The sequence below is a fragment of the Amyelois transitella genome, chromosome 30 (genome assembly GCF_032362555.1).
Source record: "Amyelois transitella isolate CPQ chromosome 30, ilAmyTran1.1, whole genome shotgun sequence".
NCBI classification, from domain to species: Eukaryota; Metazoa; Arthropoda; class Insecta; order Lepidoptera; family Pyralidae; genus Amyelois; species Amyelois transitella.
This window is the reverse complement of record NC_083533.1, coordinates 4417885-4437548: the sequence shown is the minus strand read 5'-3', so window position 1 is coordinate 4437548 and position 19664 is coordinate 4417885. Positions and strand designations below refer to the sequence as shown.

At 36.0% G+C, this 19664-nt stretch overlaps 1 protein-coding gene across 10 annotated transcripts in view; it reads right to left on the bottom strand.

Moving 5' to 3' along the window:
• The window catches only part of LOC106138905 (copper-transporting ATPase 1), a 59349-nt gene extending 40113 nt beyond the window's left edge, over positions 1–19236 (bottom strand). For 2 of the 10 annotated variants that reach the window (XM_060953059.1, XM_060953060.1), the window contains exons 1-3: positions 14169–14263; positions 8870–9016; positions 363–480 (exon numbers count right to left, since the gene is read on the bottom strand). In XM_060953059.1, the coding sequence (XP_060809042.1) occupies positions 363–480; positions 8870–8919 (168 nt within the window). In that variant the 5' untranslated portion in view covers positions 8920–9016; positions 14169–14263. Of the gene's footprint in view, positions 1–362; positions 481–8869; positions 9017–14168; positions 14271–14315; positions 14434–16349; positions 16381–17048; positions 17132–18940 lie in introns of those variants that run through there. The other 8 variants (XM_060953057.1, XM_060953051.1, XM_060953054.1 and 5 more) reach the window with 8 other exon arrangements.
• Between the last annotated feature and the right edge of the window lie 428 nt (positions 19237–19664).

Here is a 19664-nt window from a genome sequence, read left to right as displayed (position 1 = left end):
AGACATAATAGGCATGGTCTACTCCGTAGACCGAAACACAAAAAGCAGTTGTCAGAGAAGACCTCGAATAAAATCCTCTGGTCTGCTCAATAGACCAATTGTCCTTCTTAAATTCTTTTCAAAAGACCAAGTAATTCAAACACGGAAGCTTCAATATACACAAAAAAACATTATTCCCTTAACGTGTTCAATTCCAGGTACATCAGACATAAAATTCACTGGTCTGCTCAGAAGACCAATATATTAATCTATAGATAATACAATATCTTATTTAACTACAGTCGCGGGCAGATAAAACATACACCAAACGTACAATAAAAGCATCGGTCTACTCAGTAGACCAATAGACCAAGAAGTCTCACCTTAACGTGCTCCACTCCTGGTATCTCTGACACGGAGCCCTCTATACTGCGCACGCAAGACTGACATGTCATGCCATTTATTGGCACACGAACAGCCACCACCTCGGAGGACGCCTCTCTGCGGACAAAGAAATGGGGTTTGTCAACTAAGTTTTCGCTTCATCTTAATAAATAAATATATACGGGACAAATTACACAAATTGAGTTAGCCTCGATGTAAGTTCGAGACTTGTGTTACGAGATACTAACACAACGATACTAAATTTTATAATAAATACTTGTATAGATAAACATCCAAAACCCAGGCCAATATAGGCTATCCAGTTAAACGTGGGTTTTTTTGCATGTAATGATTTTTATAATCAGCACAGGAAGAAAAGTCACTGGTACACTATGTTACATACATACAGACAGTCACGTCTATTATCCCTTGCATATATAAGACAGAGCCTTGAAAAGCCACGTTCAGCTGTACGGCTTTATGATGGAATTGAGATTCGTATATACCTATTATCAAGTAGCAAATACCCATCAACGCTACTCTTTCCTCACAAATATACAGAATAACTAATCTTTGAACATTCTCGCTAACTTAAATATTTTAGCATTAAAAAAAATAAACACCTTATTGAATCTACATTTGAATATAATCTACATCATCTATATAGCTGAACTTGTTAATTACACTATGTTAATTACAGAAAAACTTCGTAAAATCAGTGTGACTGCTTTACATTGTAATCACCGTGTGACCGCCGAGCGTTATCTTATCTAGTAACAGCTACTTTTTGCTACAACAAAACCTTGAATTCATCCAATTTAACGGTTTAGTGGAAGAAAATTAAGTCTAACAAAAAGAAAAAAAAATACTTTAGAAATTGGTTCACAGTAAAAAAAAAAACATAAAAAAGTTTTCCAAAAAAAAATTACAGGAATTGGAAACGATTAACCTTATTTTGATGCTAAACTTTCGTGAAAATAAAAAAAAAGTTTCATAAATGCCGAAGGATTGTAGACATAACTTACCATTAAAAAAAAATATATATTTAAGTCACTCATGCACGATAGCTAAATTAATTACAATACTGGTCAATACAAAAATGCCAAAAACCGGTAGCAATATAGAACAAAATTAAAAAAAAATTAATTGTTCACGTTATTTCTTTTTTCAAATGCAAAGAACGTCACCGAGTTGAAAATTCAAATCACATTATGCGTTCCGAACACGTTGCCGCTGATCGAGCGGTGTGCAAACGTACTAACGTTCATTATGAAGAAGATATAAAGCGCTAACTACGCTTTATTGGTTTGTTACAACGACTTTATTAAGGACATGTAAAGGACTCGATGCGCGCGGAGTGCAAATTAGTTGCGCATACAGCGCTTAAGCGCTTTTTTGCATAAAAATATACAATCTGTAAAGACAGTTGCTGTTCAAAATGTCTGTCAAAACTGCCGCGTGGTATCCGACACCAATGGATAATTTTACATTTAAATCAAAACATTTTTATTCTTATTTGTTACGACAAATAACACAAAATCTACTAGATCGATTTCGATTAAGTCCCTTCAGACGACCTGTATAAAAGTTAAATCGATAAACATAACACTTTTCATCCTTGAAATTTCCACAGGCTCTATGACCCAAACGAGGGTCTATCATACAACATATGTATATTAGTTAAGATTGTATTATTGTGGAAAAAATAAATAAAGTTCATTTCAGTTTTTTTTTTTTCTATCTTATCTATGTCACCTTTTAAAAATGGCCGAAGCGCTCCATCCGCTTTAAAACGAAGACCTTCCAACCGTTGTGTCGTGTGGAAACTTAAACTATGGTCGTTGTTGTTCAACAAATTGGTCACGGAGATTGGCGGTCATTTCTGAATAGGCTAATTGTGGTTTCTTAATGTTACTTAAGTTATTATACTTACATACCTATATATAAACACGTCTATATCCCTTTCAGGGTAGACATAGCCATACACAGAACAGTCTTCATAATACTGAAAGGCCCCGTTCAGCTATTTGGCTCTATGATAGAATTTAGATGCAACATTCGAAAGGGTAAATAAAGATTCTGGTATACATATGTATAAATTTAAGACCTTGCTGTACTCATATTATGCAAATAAAAACTTGAATTTGATTCAAATAGTGACAAGTTGCAAGCCAATGTCCTGAAGGAAAAATCCAAAGTTTATAAGCCTATCCCTTAGTCGCCTTCTACGACATTCATGGAAAAAAGATGGGGTGGTAGGACCACCCCATCCTTTTTTCTTATCTATCTTATATCTTTTTTTTTCCTGTTGGGGCCGGGAACCTATTATACATTTTTATTTTACCTGATACTTAGTTTATAGCTTTATTCGGAGTACGGTTAGTATAGATATTAAAACAAGGGATTAAAACGTGACTATATGTATGTATGTATGTATGTTGCCAAAACTGACCATTAGACACAGATCTTTAGTAGGTATAGCTACTAGGCTAGCTGTAACAGTCCCGAAAAAAAAAGATAATCACCCAATACCAATTAGAAGAACTTTGTTTTATCTTTCGATAATTTATACATAAAAACAGATTTTATTTTTCACTTGTTATCAGATTTTCAAACTTTTTTTCCTTTTAGATTAATTAAGTTATTTTGTCGACAGAAATGCACAGAACCAAACTTATTTTTTTTTCAAATAAGAGGAACAAATATCACGAACATTTTCAAACGTAAATAAAAATTTAAAAAAAACTCACATTAGAAAAAAGTCGAAACTTGAACGCACCCCGACCGAACGCTACCGTTCTATTTCCAAATAGCGACCGACCAATAGCCGGCCAGTTTAAAAATGGCGGCAATGTTTTAAAAAATCTTGCTTAGATTACAAAACATTTATATAATTTAACAATAACACATACGTTTGTGTAACATATTCGCATTGTGCAGTGTATTATTACTTGTGATATGTTATTGATATGTTGGTTAGATCCAAAACATACTAAGCATAATTACATAGACAGTAGCTGTCCCAGCAAACGTTGTTTTGCCATATAAATATTTTAAAAGTAATTTCTAGTTAAAAAAAAATGTTAAGTGTGGACAACCCATATCACTAAGGGGTATGAAAAATAGATGTTGGCCGATTCTCAGACGTATTCAATATGCTCACGAAATTTCATGAGAATCGGTCAAGCCGTTTCGGAGGAGTACGGGAACGAACACTGTGACCCGAGAATTTTATATATAAGATCTACACTAATATTAAAAATGCGAAAGTTTGTGAGTATGTCAGTATGGATGTTTGTTACTCTTTCACGCAAAAACTACTGAACCGATTATGATGAAATTTGGTGTGTAAGTAGGTAGCTGAAGACCCAGAATAACATATAGGCTACTTTTTATCTCGGAGTTCCCGCGGGATTGATTCCACGCGGACGAAGTCGCGGGCGGCCTCTAGTATATTTTAATACACATACTTAGGTCGATCGTGTTAACCCCTTTCACTTATCCCAGTCCATCCAATTACATACATACATACATATAGTCACGTCTATATCCCTTGCGGGGTAGACAGAGCCAATGATCACGAAAGGCCACGTTCAGCTGTTTGACTCAATGATAGAATAATTGAGATTCAAATAGCAACAGGTTACTAGCCAATCGCCTACAAGAACAATCCCAAGTTTAAAAGCCAATCCCTTAGTCGCCTTTTACGATATTCATGGAAAAATGATGGTGTGATCGTATTACATTTTTCTATTAGCGCCGGGAACCGCACGGCACATCGCACACTTCCCTTTCGACAATCGGTTAAATAAAGGCACACATTTTGACAAGGTCAGTTCACAACTGACTAAAGATTTACGTCTTGTCACTAACGGATATCGAACAAGGTCATGACTTTCGCTTTTAGTAAGCTCATGAGAGATATAAATATCATATTAGTTACAAAAGCTCTAATTCGAACTAGTGTGAGGGCGTCGGTGGTCTAATCGGAATAATGCTGCAGTGTAGCTTGTTCCGCCGCTTTCATATTAGTTACAGAAGCTCTAAATCGAACTTGTGTGAGGGAGTCGGTGGTCTAATCGGAATAATGCTGCAGTGTAGCTTGTTCCGCCGCTTTCATGTTAGTTACAGAAGCTCTAATTCGAACTTGTGTGAGGGCGTCGGTGATCGAATCGGAACAATGCTGCAGTGTAGTTTGTTCCGCCGCTTCTTCTGCACATGCGCTTCGGAAGCGGTAGTAATTATAATTAGATTTAAGCGATATGACGTCAATAAGTGATACCCTGTATCCAATTATGAAAAAAATCTACTCTAATCTCAGGAACTACTGGATCGAATTGAAAAATTCTTTTTGTGTTCGAGGAAGGCTTTAGGCTATATTACATCATGCTGCAACTATTAGGAGCGAAGAAATAATGGAAAATGTGAAAAAAAAAAAACGGAGAAAATTATTCATCCTTGAGGGCTTCAATGATGCTCAAACTATATAACTATTTCACGCGGACGAAATCGCGGGCACAGCTAGTGATATATAAAACTGTATCACTAAAAGCATAACAGATAACAATTCAATAAAGAAACGTGTTGGAAACTGGGCCGAATCGTGTGACCGTACTTACCTTTCTCTCTGATTTTACGAGAAAGTACAGTCAACCGCATATACGAGACCCGGCGTGGAACTCACGCTGATATGCTGTCGACTGTACTTTAATCAGTATAAGATACCTTGATTTCTTTGATAGCAAATATAATAAAAGCTTTAATATAATTTCATAACTTTTGTAATAAATAAAGAACCGCCTACAAATCAATATCCTACTTTTTCGAAGTCGGTCCAGTGTAACAAACACATTTCCGAAACGCGTATCGAAGTTGGTTCAATCACATCTATATCCCTTGCGGGGCAGACAGAGCCAACAGTCTTGAAAAGACTAATAGGCCACATTGAGCTAATTGGCTTAGTGATAGAATTGAGATTCGAATAGTGACAAGCTAGAAGAAAAATCCCAATCAGAAGTAGACTAAGGGAGATGCTTATAATCTCCCTTAGTCGCCTTTTAAGACATTCATGGGATAAAGATGAAGTGGTTCCAATTCTTTTTTTTTATTTTATTTCAAATATTTTTTCCACTTTCAATTCACATAATTTTAATTAAGTACCTACGATTTGATTTTTTTTCAATTCAATTTGTACATTTAATTCAATATCCATAAATTAGCATAATAAGTATAATTTAAATTTCATGGTATAGCTATGTATAGATAACTTTTCTGTAAATATTTTGATTTGAATTTGTGTAGAGAAAAAATAAAGAAATTTGAATTTGTATTGCGTCAATATCATTAATTTAGTGCCGGGAACCACACGGAACCCGTAGTAGATACGAGTATAATTAAACTTAAGCTAACTTCTAGAAGCAATACCTTTTATCCTATTTCGAAAAGTCAGTCAACAACTCTCTCTCTAAATCTCCTAACCGGAGATTTCTCAAATCTCAAATCCATAATTAAGCCATATCCAGCTTAACTAGATCTTAAATACGTTTCCAGATTTATGGCTCTGTCAACCCCGTAAGGGAAAAAGTCGCGATGAAAATATAAAATTATATACGCTTACAAACTTGGGATTATTTTTTAGGCGATGGGCTAGCAACCTGTCACTATTTGAATCTCAATTCCATCATTAAGCCAAATAGCTGAACGTGGCCATTCAGTCTTTTCAAGACTGTTGGCTCTGTCTACCCCGCAAGGGATATAGACGTGACCATATGTATGTATGTATGTAAAATATAAAAACAAGATTAGCACACGTGAAATCTGAATTTAACACTCAATTTTAAGAATGTTTACAAAACATAGTAAGAACAGTTTTGTTTACAAATTTGAGAATAGTCGCCGGATTTAATCTTTAATGGTTTTGCTGAATGAAGATATAGTGGCTATAGGAATTAAAAAAGGAACGGATGTCGTGTGATTCCAATATTTAAAAAAAAAAGTAAGACCACTTCCATTCACTTTTCCATGGATGTCGTAAAAGGCGACTTAGGGATAGGCTAAGAAACTCGGGATTCTTTTAGCTGGGCTAGCAACCTGTCTTCTTGACCGATTCTCATGAAACTTTTGTGAGCATATTGAGTAGGTCTGAGAATCGGCCGATATCTATTTCTCATACCCCTTCAAATGTGTGCCTTTATTTAACCGATTGTCAAAAGGGAAGTGTGCGATGTGCCGTGCGGTTCCCGGCGCTAATAGAAAAATGTAATCAGATCACCAAATTTCGTGAGCATATTGAATACGTCTGAGAATAGGCCAACAACTATTTTTCATACTCCTACATAGTGATAAGGGTTGTCCACACTTAACATTTTTTTTAACTGGAAATTACTTAAAAATTATTTATATGGCAAAACAAAGTTTGCCGGGACAGCTAATTTTTTTATTATTTAATACTAGCGACCCGCCCCGGCTTCGCACGGGTGCAAAATTCGGAAAAATTATACATAAAAACATTCCTCTTGAATCACTCTACCTGTTACAAAAACCGCATCAAAATCCGTTGCGTAATTTTAAAGATTTAAGCAAACAGACAAACAGACTAAAATAGCGACTTTGTTTTATACTATGTATTTAATATAAGACCATACCCTCCATATTTAGAAGTCCCTGTCAACGCCATTCTGAAAATTTGCGGCAAAGGCATAATGAAAAATTCCAGGCATACTGCCACGTCAATGGGATGCAGATGGAAATGTAGGAATATTGTGCCGTGTGGTTTTCGGCACTACGTCTCTTTCTCATCACTGTCGTATAAGGCGACAAAGGGAATATTCTCACATCATTGAGTGGAAGCTTCCATATTGGCCTGGTTGCGAGTAGGTAATAAATATATTGTGCGCCAGCTTCTCTTCTCGTGCAAATCGTAAAAGTCAATCAAGGGAAAAGTGTTTATTTATTTTATTTTATTTGGAAAACATACACTCATAGGTACAAAATCTCATTTAGTTAGATAAAACGGAACGCATCATGAAAGAAAGATGGAAAGAAAACATGTTTGTCTATACTAATATTATAAAGTTTGTTTGTTTGTTAGTTTGTTTGAACGTGCTAATCTCAGGAACTACTGGTTCGAATTGAAAAAATATTTTTGTGTTGAATAGACCATTTATCGAGGAAGGCTTTAGGCTATATAACATCACGCTGCAACTATCAGGAGCGAAGAAATAATGGAAAATGTGAAAAACAACAAGGAAAATTATACATCCTTGAAGGCTTCAATGATGCCAAAAATAACTATTCCACGCGGACGGAGTCGCGGGCACAGCTAGTTTGGTATAAAATACAAATTAAAATCATGTTAAATCATGTTTCTTATGTCACTGTCAAAAACGAATGACTTTGTATTTTCCCGCGATTTTTTCTGCTCTCTCTCCCTTCACTTGCAATTCCTAATGGTTGTGCGTGCTATAGAATATTTGAGTTTTCTTTTCATACGTTTGTTCTGTCTACCCCGTGAGGTATAAAACGTGATAGATGCCTGTATGTAGAGCATACAAAAGGCCATGACCGGAACAAGATAAAGAAGACAAACAATTTGATGTTATTACGAAATACTAAAAAAATACAAATCTTATTTGCTATTGATTTCTATCACCTATCTTTTTCACTCTAACTGGAGAGAGCGAGACGGAATATCGATAACTTACCCCTGTCAATTGATAAGATATCCCTTATCACTGGTATCTGTGCCCTATAGTAAATATTTATTGTGATATTTCTAACACTGGCGTAAGTTCTAGTGAAAATAATACATACATACATTATAATCACGTCTGTATCGCTTACGGGATAGACAGAGTCTACAGTCATGGTGAGGAAACTTGCATATTCAGCAACTGAATGCGTAAACATGGACATATATATGTATACATTTATTTATTTACTAACTGGGTATTTCCGAATTAAAATTACTTATATTGGATCACAACAATTCTATCATTAATCCAAATAGCTGAACGTGGCCCATCAGACATTTCAAGACCGTTGGCTCTGTCTACCCCGCAAGGGATGTAGACTTGACCATATACTATGTATGTCAAATTTATCTCACCACTCCACTCCACTCACGAAATGCAGACATCACTTGAAACAGACAGGCGCCATTACTTAGTTCAATTTATGCGCCGCGCCGGGTAAATAAGTTACATACGTACATACATATAGTCACGTCTATATCCCTTACGGGGTAGACAGAACCAATAGTCCCGAAAAGACTGAATGGCCACGCTCAGCTGCTCGGCTCCAAATAGTGATAGGTTGCTAGCCCATCGCCTAAAAAAAAGGATCGCAATTTTATAAGCCTATCCCTTAGTCGCCTTTTACAACATCCATGGGAAAGAGATGGAAGTGGTCCTATTCTTTTTTTGTATTGGTGCCGGGAACCACACGGCACAAGTAAAGGTATAATAGTAGTACAAGGTATGTTATCTATTGAGTGAAATATCCTTACCCAATTTCCAGGTCCTCCAGACGCTGGTACTTAACTCCTCTCGACGGCATGTTGTCTCTTTCGCACACAACACAATACACACTAGCACTGTCTCATTCTAGCACTGCATTTGTATGTTCGTTTAGATCGCTCAAAGACATTTGTACACTTGAAGGCAAAATTAAGAGCGAGATTGATATTCCGTCCTAATCTTCCTTTGAAACGTTTTCAGAATGAATAAATAAATAAATATATACAGGACAAATTACACAGATTGAGTTAGCCTCGAAGTAAGTTCGAGACTTGTGTTTCGAGATACTAGATCAACGATACTATATTTTATAATAAATACTTATATAGATAAACATTCAGGACCCAGACCAATCAGAAAAGTTCTTATCATGCCCTGGCCGGGATTCGAACCCGTGACTTCCGGTGTCACAGACAAGCGTACTACCGCTGCGCCGCAGAGGCCGTCAAATTATACGTACCTACTAATTCGTTAATTAAAAATAACTAAGCGTGACACAATAAAATCAAAATGAGACATATAAACTACACGACACATACATATATCGTTCTAATCAAACGATATTACACTGTTACTACGATATATTAGTCAATTATCTTTGTATGTGTATATGTGTGTGTGTGTATGTATGTATTTATGTGTGAGTAATAAAGGCCCGAGTGCAGTGGGGCTGAGCGCAAACGATAGATAATAAGATTAGGTGTATAACTATACAGGGTGTTTTGGTAAATCGTTTATCATATTTACAGACATAGGTAAATCATGAAAACCGTTGTCTCTGTCTGTCCCACAAGGGATATAGACGTGAATATATGTATGTATGTACATATGCCGTGTGGTTCCCCGGCACTAGTACAAAAAAGAATAGGACCACTCCATCTCTTTTCAATGGATGTTGTAAAAGGCGACTAAGGGCCTATCCCTTAGTCGGTGTCTTAGTCCTTAGTCCCTTACTGGTGCCGGGAACCACGCGGCACACGTTACATTGTACGCTGGCGATATTATCGAGAAAAATCACGCAAATCTTAGAAACAGACAGACAGATCCAGAAACGGTTGCTAAAGACAATTACGTTATTCGACTCCGCAACCTCGGCGTAACAGTGAAAGTGTGCGAGCGAGACAGCAGTAGAGAGAAAGGGACGGCGAACAAGTTAACACTTTCTTTTGCAATGTCAGCACTCGACTCGTAGGTACTTGATACAGATTTAATTCGAAACTTTTTTAGGGCTCCGTACTCAAACGGCAAAACAAAAGTTATTCTTGTAGTCTCGTCATGTCTGTCCGCGTGTCACGGTTATAAGAAAACAAGTAACAAGAAAATAGTACATAGTTATAAAAGAAAGTGCCGTGTGGTTCCCGGCACCAATGAAAAAAAAAATAGGACCACTCCATCTCTTTCCCATGGATGTCGTAAAAGGCGACTAAGGGATAGGCTTACAAAATTGGGATTCTTTTTTTTTAGGCGATGGGCTAGCAACCTGTCACTATTTGAATCTCAATTCTATCATAAAGCCAAATAGCTGAACGTGGCCATTCAGTCTTTTCAAGACTGTTGGCTCTGTCTACCCCGCAAGGGATATAGACGTGACAATATGTATGTATGTAAGTATATAGCTGTTTTCACGCGAATAGATCCGCCGGCAAAGCCCATTATATCTCCTTACGGTGCGGACCTACGCTTATTTTGTATCATTCAAACGAATCAATTAACAATAGATTGTTTTTTTTATTCTTTTTCTAAAGCAACTCATTGTAAACTGATATTGTATAAACAAAAGTAGAACAAATGGCCAGTGCTTGTTTAAAATGTATTCATTACTATTTAACCGACTGCTTAATGTGAGTAATGGTTTTAAGAGCATCTATACATATATACCTATGTACATATATTTTGTCTGATCGTGTTATACTTAGTTCGGTGTCGTGTGGTGCCGGGCACTAATGTAAAAAATGTTCGGATCACTCCATCCCTTTACAATGGATGTCGTAAAAGGCGACTTAAGGGATAGGCTTATGAACTTAGGTTTCTTCTTTTATTTGAATCTCAATTCCATTTTAAAGCCATACAGCTGAACGTAGCATACATTTGTGCATACATATCACGACGTCTATATCCCTTGCGGGGCAGACAAAGCCAACAGTCTTGAAAAGACTGATAGGCCACGTTCAGCTGTATGGCTTTATGATGGAATTGAGATTCAAACAGTGACAGTGATACCAGCCACTCGGAGATATCCCAAGTCCATAAGCCTATCCCTTTATCGGTTTTTACGACATCCACGGGAAAGACATGGAGTAGTTCTTTTTTAAAGTGCCGGCAACCACACGGCGAAATACTCGTACCAAGTATATTTCAATTTTCCTCAAAACTTTATCATAAAAAAACATTAAACAGGTTTAAGTGGGTAACATTATTGTTAAGGAAAATGGCAGTAAATACCTACTCAGATATAATTGAATAGTAATATTGATGTATTGAAAAGAGGAAGTCTCTGCCTACCCCTCCGGGAAAGAGGCGTGATTTTATGTATGTATGTATTAAAAAAAAATCTACAGAAAAAAGTTGATTCCATGGACGTGGCCTTTCAGTATTTTTAAGACTGTTAGCTCTGTCTACCCCGCGAGGGATATAGACGTGACTATATGTATGTTATGTATGTAATATGTACAATATATTAAAAAGTGCCGTGTGGTTCCCCGCACCAATAGGAAAAAGAATAGACCCACTCCATCTCTTCTCATGGATGTCGTAAAAGGCGACTAAGGGAAAGGCTTATAAACTTGAGATTCTTCTTTAAGGCGACATGCTAGCAACCTGTCACTATTTGGATCTCAATTCTATCATAAAGCCAAACAGCTGAACGTGGTCTTTCAATCTTTTTAAGACTGTTGGCTCTGTCTACCCTGCGAGGGATAACGACGTGATTATATGTATGTATGTATGTATATTAAGGAAATTAAAAATTCGGTAAGGAACCCTTCGTACGTGAATCAGTTTTAATTTTTATCAATTACCTCCCAGCGTTTCTATGACATACACGTATTTATCTCTAATTGTAAAATTTTATTCAAATCGTTCAATCGGATTTTGTCTAATCAGATATCGTGCCACAAAATAATCAGGGTTTATACATTCCACGATATTATTTACATAGAACTAAATTCTATATTATATAGATATACAAGGAGAGTGTTGAGGGAAAGGTCGGAGTGGGAAGACCTAGACGAACGTATCTTGATCAAATTGAGGACGTCCTGGTAAAGGGTCAGGTCAAGAGTACCCGAAACCGTAGCGAAGGAAGTATGCAGAGATCGTGGCAAGTAAATACATACATGCATACATAAAATCACGCCTCTTTCCCAGAGGGGTAGGCAGAGACTACCTCTTTCCACTTGCCACGATCTCTGCATACTTCCTTCGCTTCATACACATTCATAACTCTCTGCATGCAAGCTCGGCGGTTTCGGGTACTTTTGACCTGACCCTTTACCAGTAAATAAATAAAGTAAATAAATAAAAAATATATAGTCTCTGCCTACCCCTCCGGGAAAGAGGCATGATTTTATGTATGTATGTATGTATGTAACTAAATTCTCTCATAATCTCAATTCTCTCATCAAGCCATACAGCTGATCTTGGCCCATCAGTCTTATCAAGACTGTTGGCTCTGTCTACACTCCACAATGGATACAGACGTGACCATACGTATGTAAGTTTGTTTTGTAAGTGGCGCTAAATTCGCGCGGGCGAAGTCGCGGCTAAAAGCTAGCTAGCTACATTATAAATTGGCGTCGGTATTTAGGTTAATACAGTATCAAACAATGTACGGATGGACAAAGTAAAATCGACAAGTTAAATATCCTCTACATTTTAACATACATACATATGGTCACGTCTTAACCCTTGCCGGGTAGACAGAGCCAACAGTCTTGAAATGACTGATAGGCCACGTTCAGCTGTTTGGCTTAATGATAGAATTGAGATTCAAATAGTGACAGGTTGCTAGCCCATCGCCTAAAAAAGAATTCCAAGTTTGTAAGCATATCCCTTAGCCGCCTTTTAAGACATCCATGGGAAAGAGATGGAGTGGTCCTATTCTTTTTTGTGTTGGTGCCGGGAACCACACGGCACATTGTAAACTTTTAAATAACGCATTTAAAAATTGTGTCGTGTGGTTCCTCGGCACTGATACAAAAAAATCATAAAAGAAGATCATAAAATCATAAAAAAAAGCAATAGGACCACTCCATTTTTTCCATGGATATTGTAAAAGGCGATTCAGGGATAAGCTTATAGAGTTGGGATTCTTTTATTTAGGCGATGGGCTAGCGACCTGTCACTATTTGAATCTCAATTCTATCGTTAAGCCAAACTTTTCTTTAGTCTTTTCAAGACAGTTGGCGCTGTCTACCCCGCAAGCGATATAGGCGTGATGCACATCTATATCCCTTGCGGGGTAGACAGACCCAACAGTCTTCAAAAGACTGATAGGCCACGTTCAGCTTGGCTTAATGATAGAATTGAGAGTTGAGAAATAACTACAGGTTGCTAGCCCATCGCCTAAAAGAGGAATCCCAAGTTTATAAGCCAATCCCTTAGTCGCCTTTTACGACATCCATGGGAAAGAGATGGAGTGGTCCTATTCTTTTTTGTAATGGTGCCGGGAACCACACGGCCATTTTAGAAGTAACAAACAAGTTAACAGTAAGCTCAAAATCGCATTCATAATAATTATGGTGATCGGGAATACCAATGACAAGGCAGTACTCTTTCATCTTGGTGTCGTGCCTTGCGAGACAAATTTAAAAAAAGTTTTCGTCATTCGTAAATTTAAACAAAATCTTTGAGTAATGTGACTGTTGGCTCTGTCTACCCCTTTAACGATAAAAGACGTAATATGTTTGTTTAAGTGTGTGTGTGTGTATTTTTCGAATGTTTTTTTTAGTGTAGTGACGTTTCTAAAATTAATTTTATCGATAGTTTTGCATCCGAATATCGGCCATATCGTTTCTGGAAGAATAGATAATCATTCCTAACAAGGATGTAGATGTCGTACGAGGTAGCTAAGGGATAAAAAAGGTAATTAACGAATCGATCATTGCCAAATCCAATTACCACTAAGTCGGGAAAATAGTATATGTTAGATACTTTTAAATGGTGTAGTACCTACATATGCCTCATTAAAAATCGCAAACAAGTTATAAACAAAATTATAAATCAGCTCTCACTTAATTCTTTTGGAGTAGATTCAAATTTCTAGTACCTACAAATCTTTATCACACTCACTGTATTTACCATTGAAGTGGCATTATAACCCAATAGACGTGATCTAAACAAACATACAATTTAGATAACAACAAAATCTTGCACTCGTTACACAATGCGTCATTGCCACAAAAAAAAAAAAACAAAAATTAAAAAAAAACTTCATACACAAATTAAAAAAAAATCACATAAAGTAACACGCGGTTACCGCCTAAAATTTAAAAATGCGAATTCGAAATTTGAAACTTTCTTAGGCGCGGCACGTTGGACGTGACGAAATAACGCGCGGTGACTGGCTTTTAGCCGGACGGAGGTGCGCAATGGAGGAATTAGTGATGTGAAACAATGTTATCGACATGTGACTTGTACAAACTTTCATTTCGTTTTTGTCACAAGCTTTTTGTAACGCTCGTTCAATATTACCTAGCTAAAACACAAGAAACAATATCATATCAATCATATCTATATACGATGGAAAGTTCGAAACTTCGTTGTAATTTTCTTCAAAATATTCAAATATAAATATACATTCAGCTGATTTCCGTCACCAATAGTAAAAAGAAAAAGACCATCCCTTTCCCATGGATGTCGAAAAAGGCGACTAAGGGATATGTTTATTTCATTTTGTCACTATTTGAATTTCAATTCTATCATTAAGCCAAACACCTGAACGTGGCCTTTCAATGTTTTGATGATTGATTATATGTTATATATTGTGTTTAAGAATTTGAAGACAAAAATACAACTTTTATAGAAAAACATTGTCATTTAATTGTATAGAGCAAACCACAGGACGATAGACAGAGACTACGGATTTCCGCTAGCGGTTAGCGATACATAAAATTTTTTATCAAAATGAATTAAAAAAAAAATCAATCAATTTTTTAAATTGGAAAATAAGCTCACTTTTTTATCGATAATTTTATCGACATCACCCCATCCCTAATCAGATTACAAACCAGATAGATCACTTATCTGCACTATCAGTGAGATAAACGAGGAAATATCAATCTTAAACACCGAGAAATAAGTTTCACAATTCACTGAACGTCAAAAGTCAATCCAATATTTTAAAGATATGGATTTAAGGACACAGTTATAATGTGGATTATTGTAAAAGTAACGTAACCCTATTTTCTGTCTGTATGTATGCCCTAATCTCGGGAAGTTGTGGACGAATTTTGTTCCTGTTTACATACATACATATAGTCACGTCTATATCCCTTGCGGGGTAGACAGAGCCAACAGTCCCGAGGAGACTGACAGGCCACGTTCAGCTGCTGGCTTTAAGATAGAATTGAGATTCAAATAGTGACAGGTTGCTAGCCCATCGCCTAAAATAAGAATCTCAAGTTTAAAGCCTATCCCTAAGTCGCCTTTTACGACATCCATGGGAAAGAGATGGAGTGGTCCTATTCTTTTTTTATATTGGTGCCGGGAACCACACGGCAAATAATATATTTTTTAATTGAAATACGCCTGATCATTTGAATCTGCAATAGTTTCGGAAATCGAATAAGGATTGAATTATTAATTTTCACAGGGGCATAATTTAAAAAAATTAAATCCAATACATATAATATGTACGGAGTACAAAAAAAATTGATAGATTCTGCATAATATAGAATACAAATCCTACTACTATTATAAAGGCGAAAGTTTGTATGGATGTTTGTTACTCTTTCACGCAAAAACTACTGAACCGATTACCATGAAATTTGGTATGTAGGTAGCTGAAGACCCAGAATAACACATAGGCTACTTTTTATCCCAGAGTTCCCGCGGGATTGATAGGGTTTCCACGCGGACGAAGTCGCGGGCGGCCTCTAGTACATACATAAATACACCAGAACGTAAATAGTTACGTAACTGGAGTTTCCAAAAACATAAACTTAACTTTCGCATTTATAAAAAATAGTTGATCAATCGCGCCAACCAAGATAATATTGAAGGAGAAACGATAGCGCGTTCTAATATCGAACACCGCCATCTGTTGGCGATTAGAGGAACTACATTTCTCAACAAGGGCTTCTGTTACGAGAAAACAATTTGAAATTGAGTATATAACATGACATATAATCACGTCTTTATCCCTTAAGGGGCAGACAAAGTCAACAGTCTCGCAAAAACTATAAGTTCAGCTAAATGATATACTTAATTGAGATTCAAATAGGCCTGTGCCATTATAAAATAACTACTAACTTGTTCTGATCCACCATTTCTGTGCCTTCGCCTGAAACAAAATATAACACTAACTATAATATCAACTTATGATATAAATAAAACCGAAACCGCCAAGCTTGCATGAAGAGAGTTATGAATGTGAGAGAAGCAAAAGAAGTATGCAGAGATCGTGGCAAGTGGAAAGATGTAGTCTCTGCCTACCCCTCTGGGAAAGAGGCGTGACTTTATGTATGTACATATGTCTATCTGTATGTTTGCTTTCACAGCTAAAACGCTGGGGACCAATAGACATGATGACTAAGTTTTGTTTTAGTGTTTATTTACTAAATGTGGCCTATCGTTCTTTTCAAGACAATTGGCTCTGTCTACCCCGCAAGAGATATAGACGTGACTATATGTATGTATGTAATTTGGTTTCACAACAACTTAAAACATTCATTCATTTGTGTAATCACGTCTATATCCCCTGCGGAGTAGACAGAGTTAGCAGTCTTGAAAGACTGATAGGCCTGACTGATAGGCGTTCAGCTGTTTGGCTTTATGATAGAATTGAGATTCAAATAGTAACAGGTTGCTAGCCCATCGCCTAAAAGATGATTCCCATATTATTAAGCCTTAAAGTTATAATTTAATATTTGTAGAGATTTTTTTATTTATCATCTTTGACGCGGACCAAGTCGCGGGCAACAGCTAGTAAATATTATAATAATAACTTACTGACAAGTGCCATGATGAGGTCTGGTCAGTCTTCTCCAAAAAAAAAACGTCAGTCTCACCAATCCATCATCAGGTCATTGAACCTAGCAGAATGATAACAGACATAATGACAGCTGATAAAAATTATTTTTGGGTGCAATAGGCTATTTGACTGTATTAAAAATAAACATTTCTTTTATGTCATCCGTCTTAATATTATTTTTTTGAAGCGATTTGTAATAACGCGAGATAAAAATATTGCATTATTTTAACAAAATCCGTCTCAGAAAATTAGGTTTATTTATGCAGCTGTCACGTGACTAAAAACGAACGTGATTGGCTATTTCTATTATGACGTCAATTATCCATAAACAGACTGTGGATCGTACCGTTCCTTAGTGTTCGCTATTATTTTTCAAGATTTTATAAGTGTTTGATCGCTCAGGATTACTCAGATAACATAGGTATTTAATAATGAAAACCAATTCCGCGAAAGCTGACAGTCGAAACCTACCAAAAGTGGACGCAATAATGGTTGACGTCTTCTTCAAAGACAATCCAGATTTCTATGCTGCCGAACTGAGGAATGTGAAAACATCAATGTAATTATATCTTGGTAACCACTGATCTTAGATCATGATCTGAAACCACTTCTTGCGAATATTCAAATCCATCGGCAAAGAAAAAAACAGTTTCGTAGGAGATTTTATTGTTGTATTAGTGCATTGAGGCACTGCACAACATTTATAGGAACTCATTTTAATAATTTTCACACATATGACGTGGCACAAGTTAAATAAAACAAGATAAAATCAAAACTTTCCAAACACCAACAAGCTTTGTATGATATTTACACGAAATTTACGTCACTGCATGCCATGGCCGCCATATTGCTAAAAGTCGCGTTTTGGCGGCATATTTGAATATTTCATTTTCTTTTTCGATTTTTTAATAAAATAGCTGTAATAAAGGCAGAAAAGTATTTTTGTAGGGCTCCTTATAAACAAATAAATACCCTAAGATAGTTTTTAGAACTTTGTCAAATAGCCTATTATACATATTATTTATTTTAATTATACATATTATAAAAAATGACGATTTATAAGAAGCCTAGACATTTTCTTGAGATATAATTTTGTTTACAATGTCATAAATATTATCACGTCTATATCCCTTGGGGGATAGACAGAGCCAACAGTCTTGAACATACTGAAAAGCCACGTTCAGCTGTTTGGCTTACTGATAGAATTGAGATTCATATAATCTCAAGTTTATAAGCCGATCCCTTAGTCGTCTTTTACGACATCCATGGGATAGAGATAGAGTGGTCCTATTCTTTTTTTTTTCTATTAGTCCCAGGAACCACACGGTGCATTGAAAATCAATATAATTAATTTTCTTAAATTTGTTGAGAACTATGAACATATCACATAACATAGATTTTTCTATTTCAGGAACAATGTTCAGACGCTTACAAAATTGTTGCTAAGTGGCGTTTTTGTGTTACTACTCATATGTCATTTTTATATGTGATAGTCATTAAGTGATTTATTTTTGTGATAAGATTTCAATATGTACAGTGATAATTAATTAAAATTTATTAGGAAATAATATGACGACTCCATCATATGGATGCTGTAATAGGCGACTAAGGGATAGGCTTATAAACTTAGGATTCCTTTTGTAGACAATGGGCTAGTTACCTGTAACTATATATCTAAAAGTTTTATTTAAAAAGTAGGTTGGTACTTAATTCTTTGAAACTCTCAAACTTTTAAAAAGAGGGAGTAAACAGTGCGTAAGTGTTAAAATCAGGCAATAATAAAAAGCATAGACAGACAGTAAGACTTAATTTTGATTTGATCTAAGATTTCAAACTACATATTTATTTATCAGCTTATTACGATACTTACGATAAATCTGCCCACTCAATATGCTAATAACCTTTAAATAGGGCACCTAAACATTCTCATTTAACGAAACGATAGCGGTGCGATAAAAGAATAACAAAATATCACGGCCAAAACTTTCTATCGCAATTTACACACTAAAAAGTTCATACGAAAGTCCACAAATCACGGGAATCAGTGGAAATGTATTCAACGTTGTAACTAAGGGTTATTTCTATCCATATTATGACTAATTCGCAAAACTTTATAAAAAAATTAATACAAAGGTATTGTGTATCGGCTTGCAAAATTTTCATAACTTCATGAAATGTCAAATGGTACGTCCTTTCCTGCCTGACATATTGACAGTGACAGCTTGTATACGTTTTATTATTTCCTATGTTAAATCTGAATTCTATTTTTATTTAGGGAATATTTAATGACAAGCGACGCATTATACAGTGGTCTCAAGTAAGTCTACTTATTTGTGCCGTTATCAGTGGAAATGCTAGGATCGTGGGGGCCGGGTGCTTTAAAAATTTTCAAAGATTTGTCTACCCTAAAAAATCTTGTGGCCGAAATGCTGGCCTGTTTGCCAAGAAATACATGTTGCAAGTTTTTTTGGTGTTTAGAATAGAGTTTTATTAAAAATATTTATCTATCTACTAAATAAAAATTACAAATAACCTGTGTATGAGTTTAGTTTTTGCCTCCTCTCTCTATATCGAGCATCTGACTGACATAACAT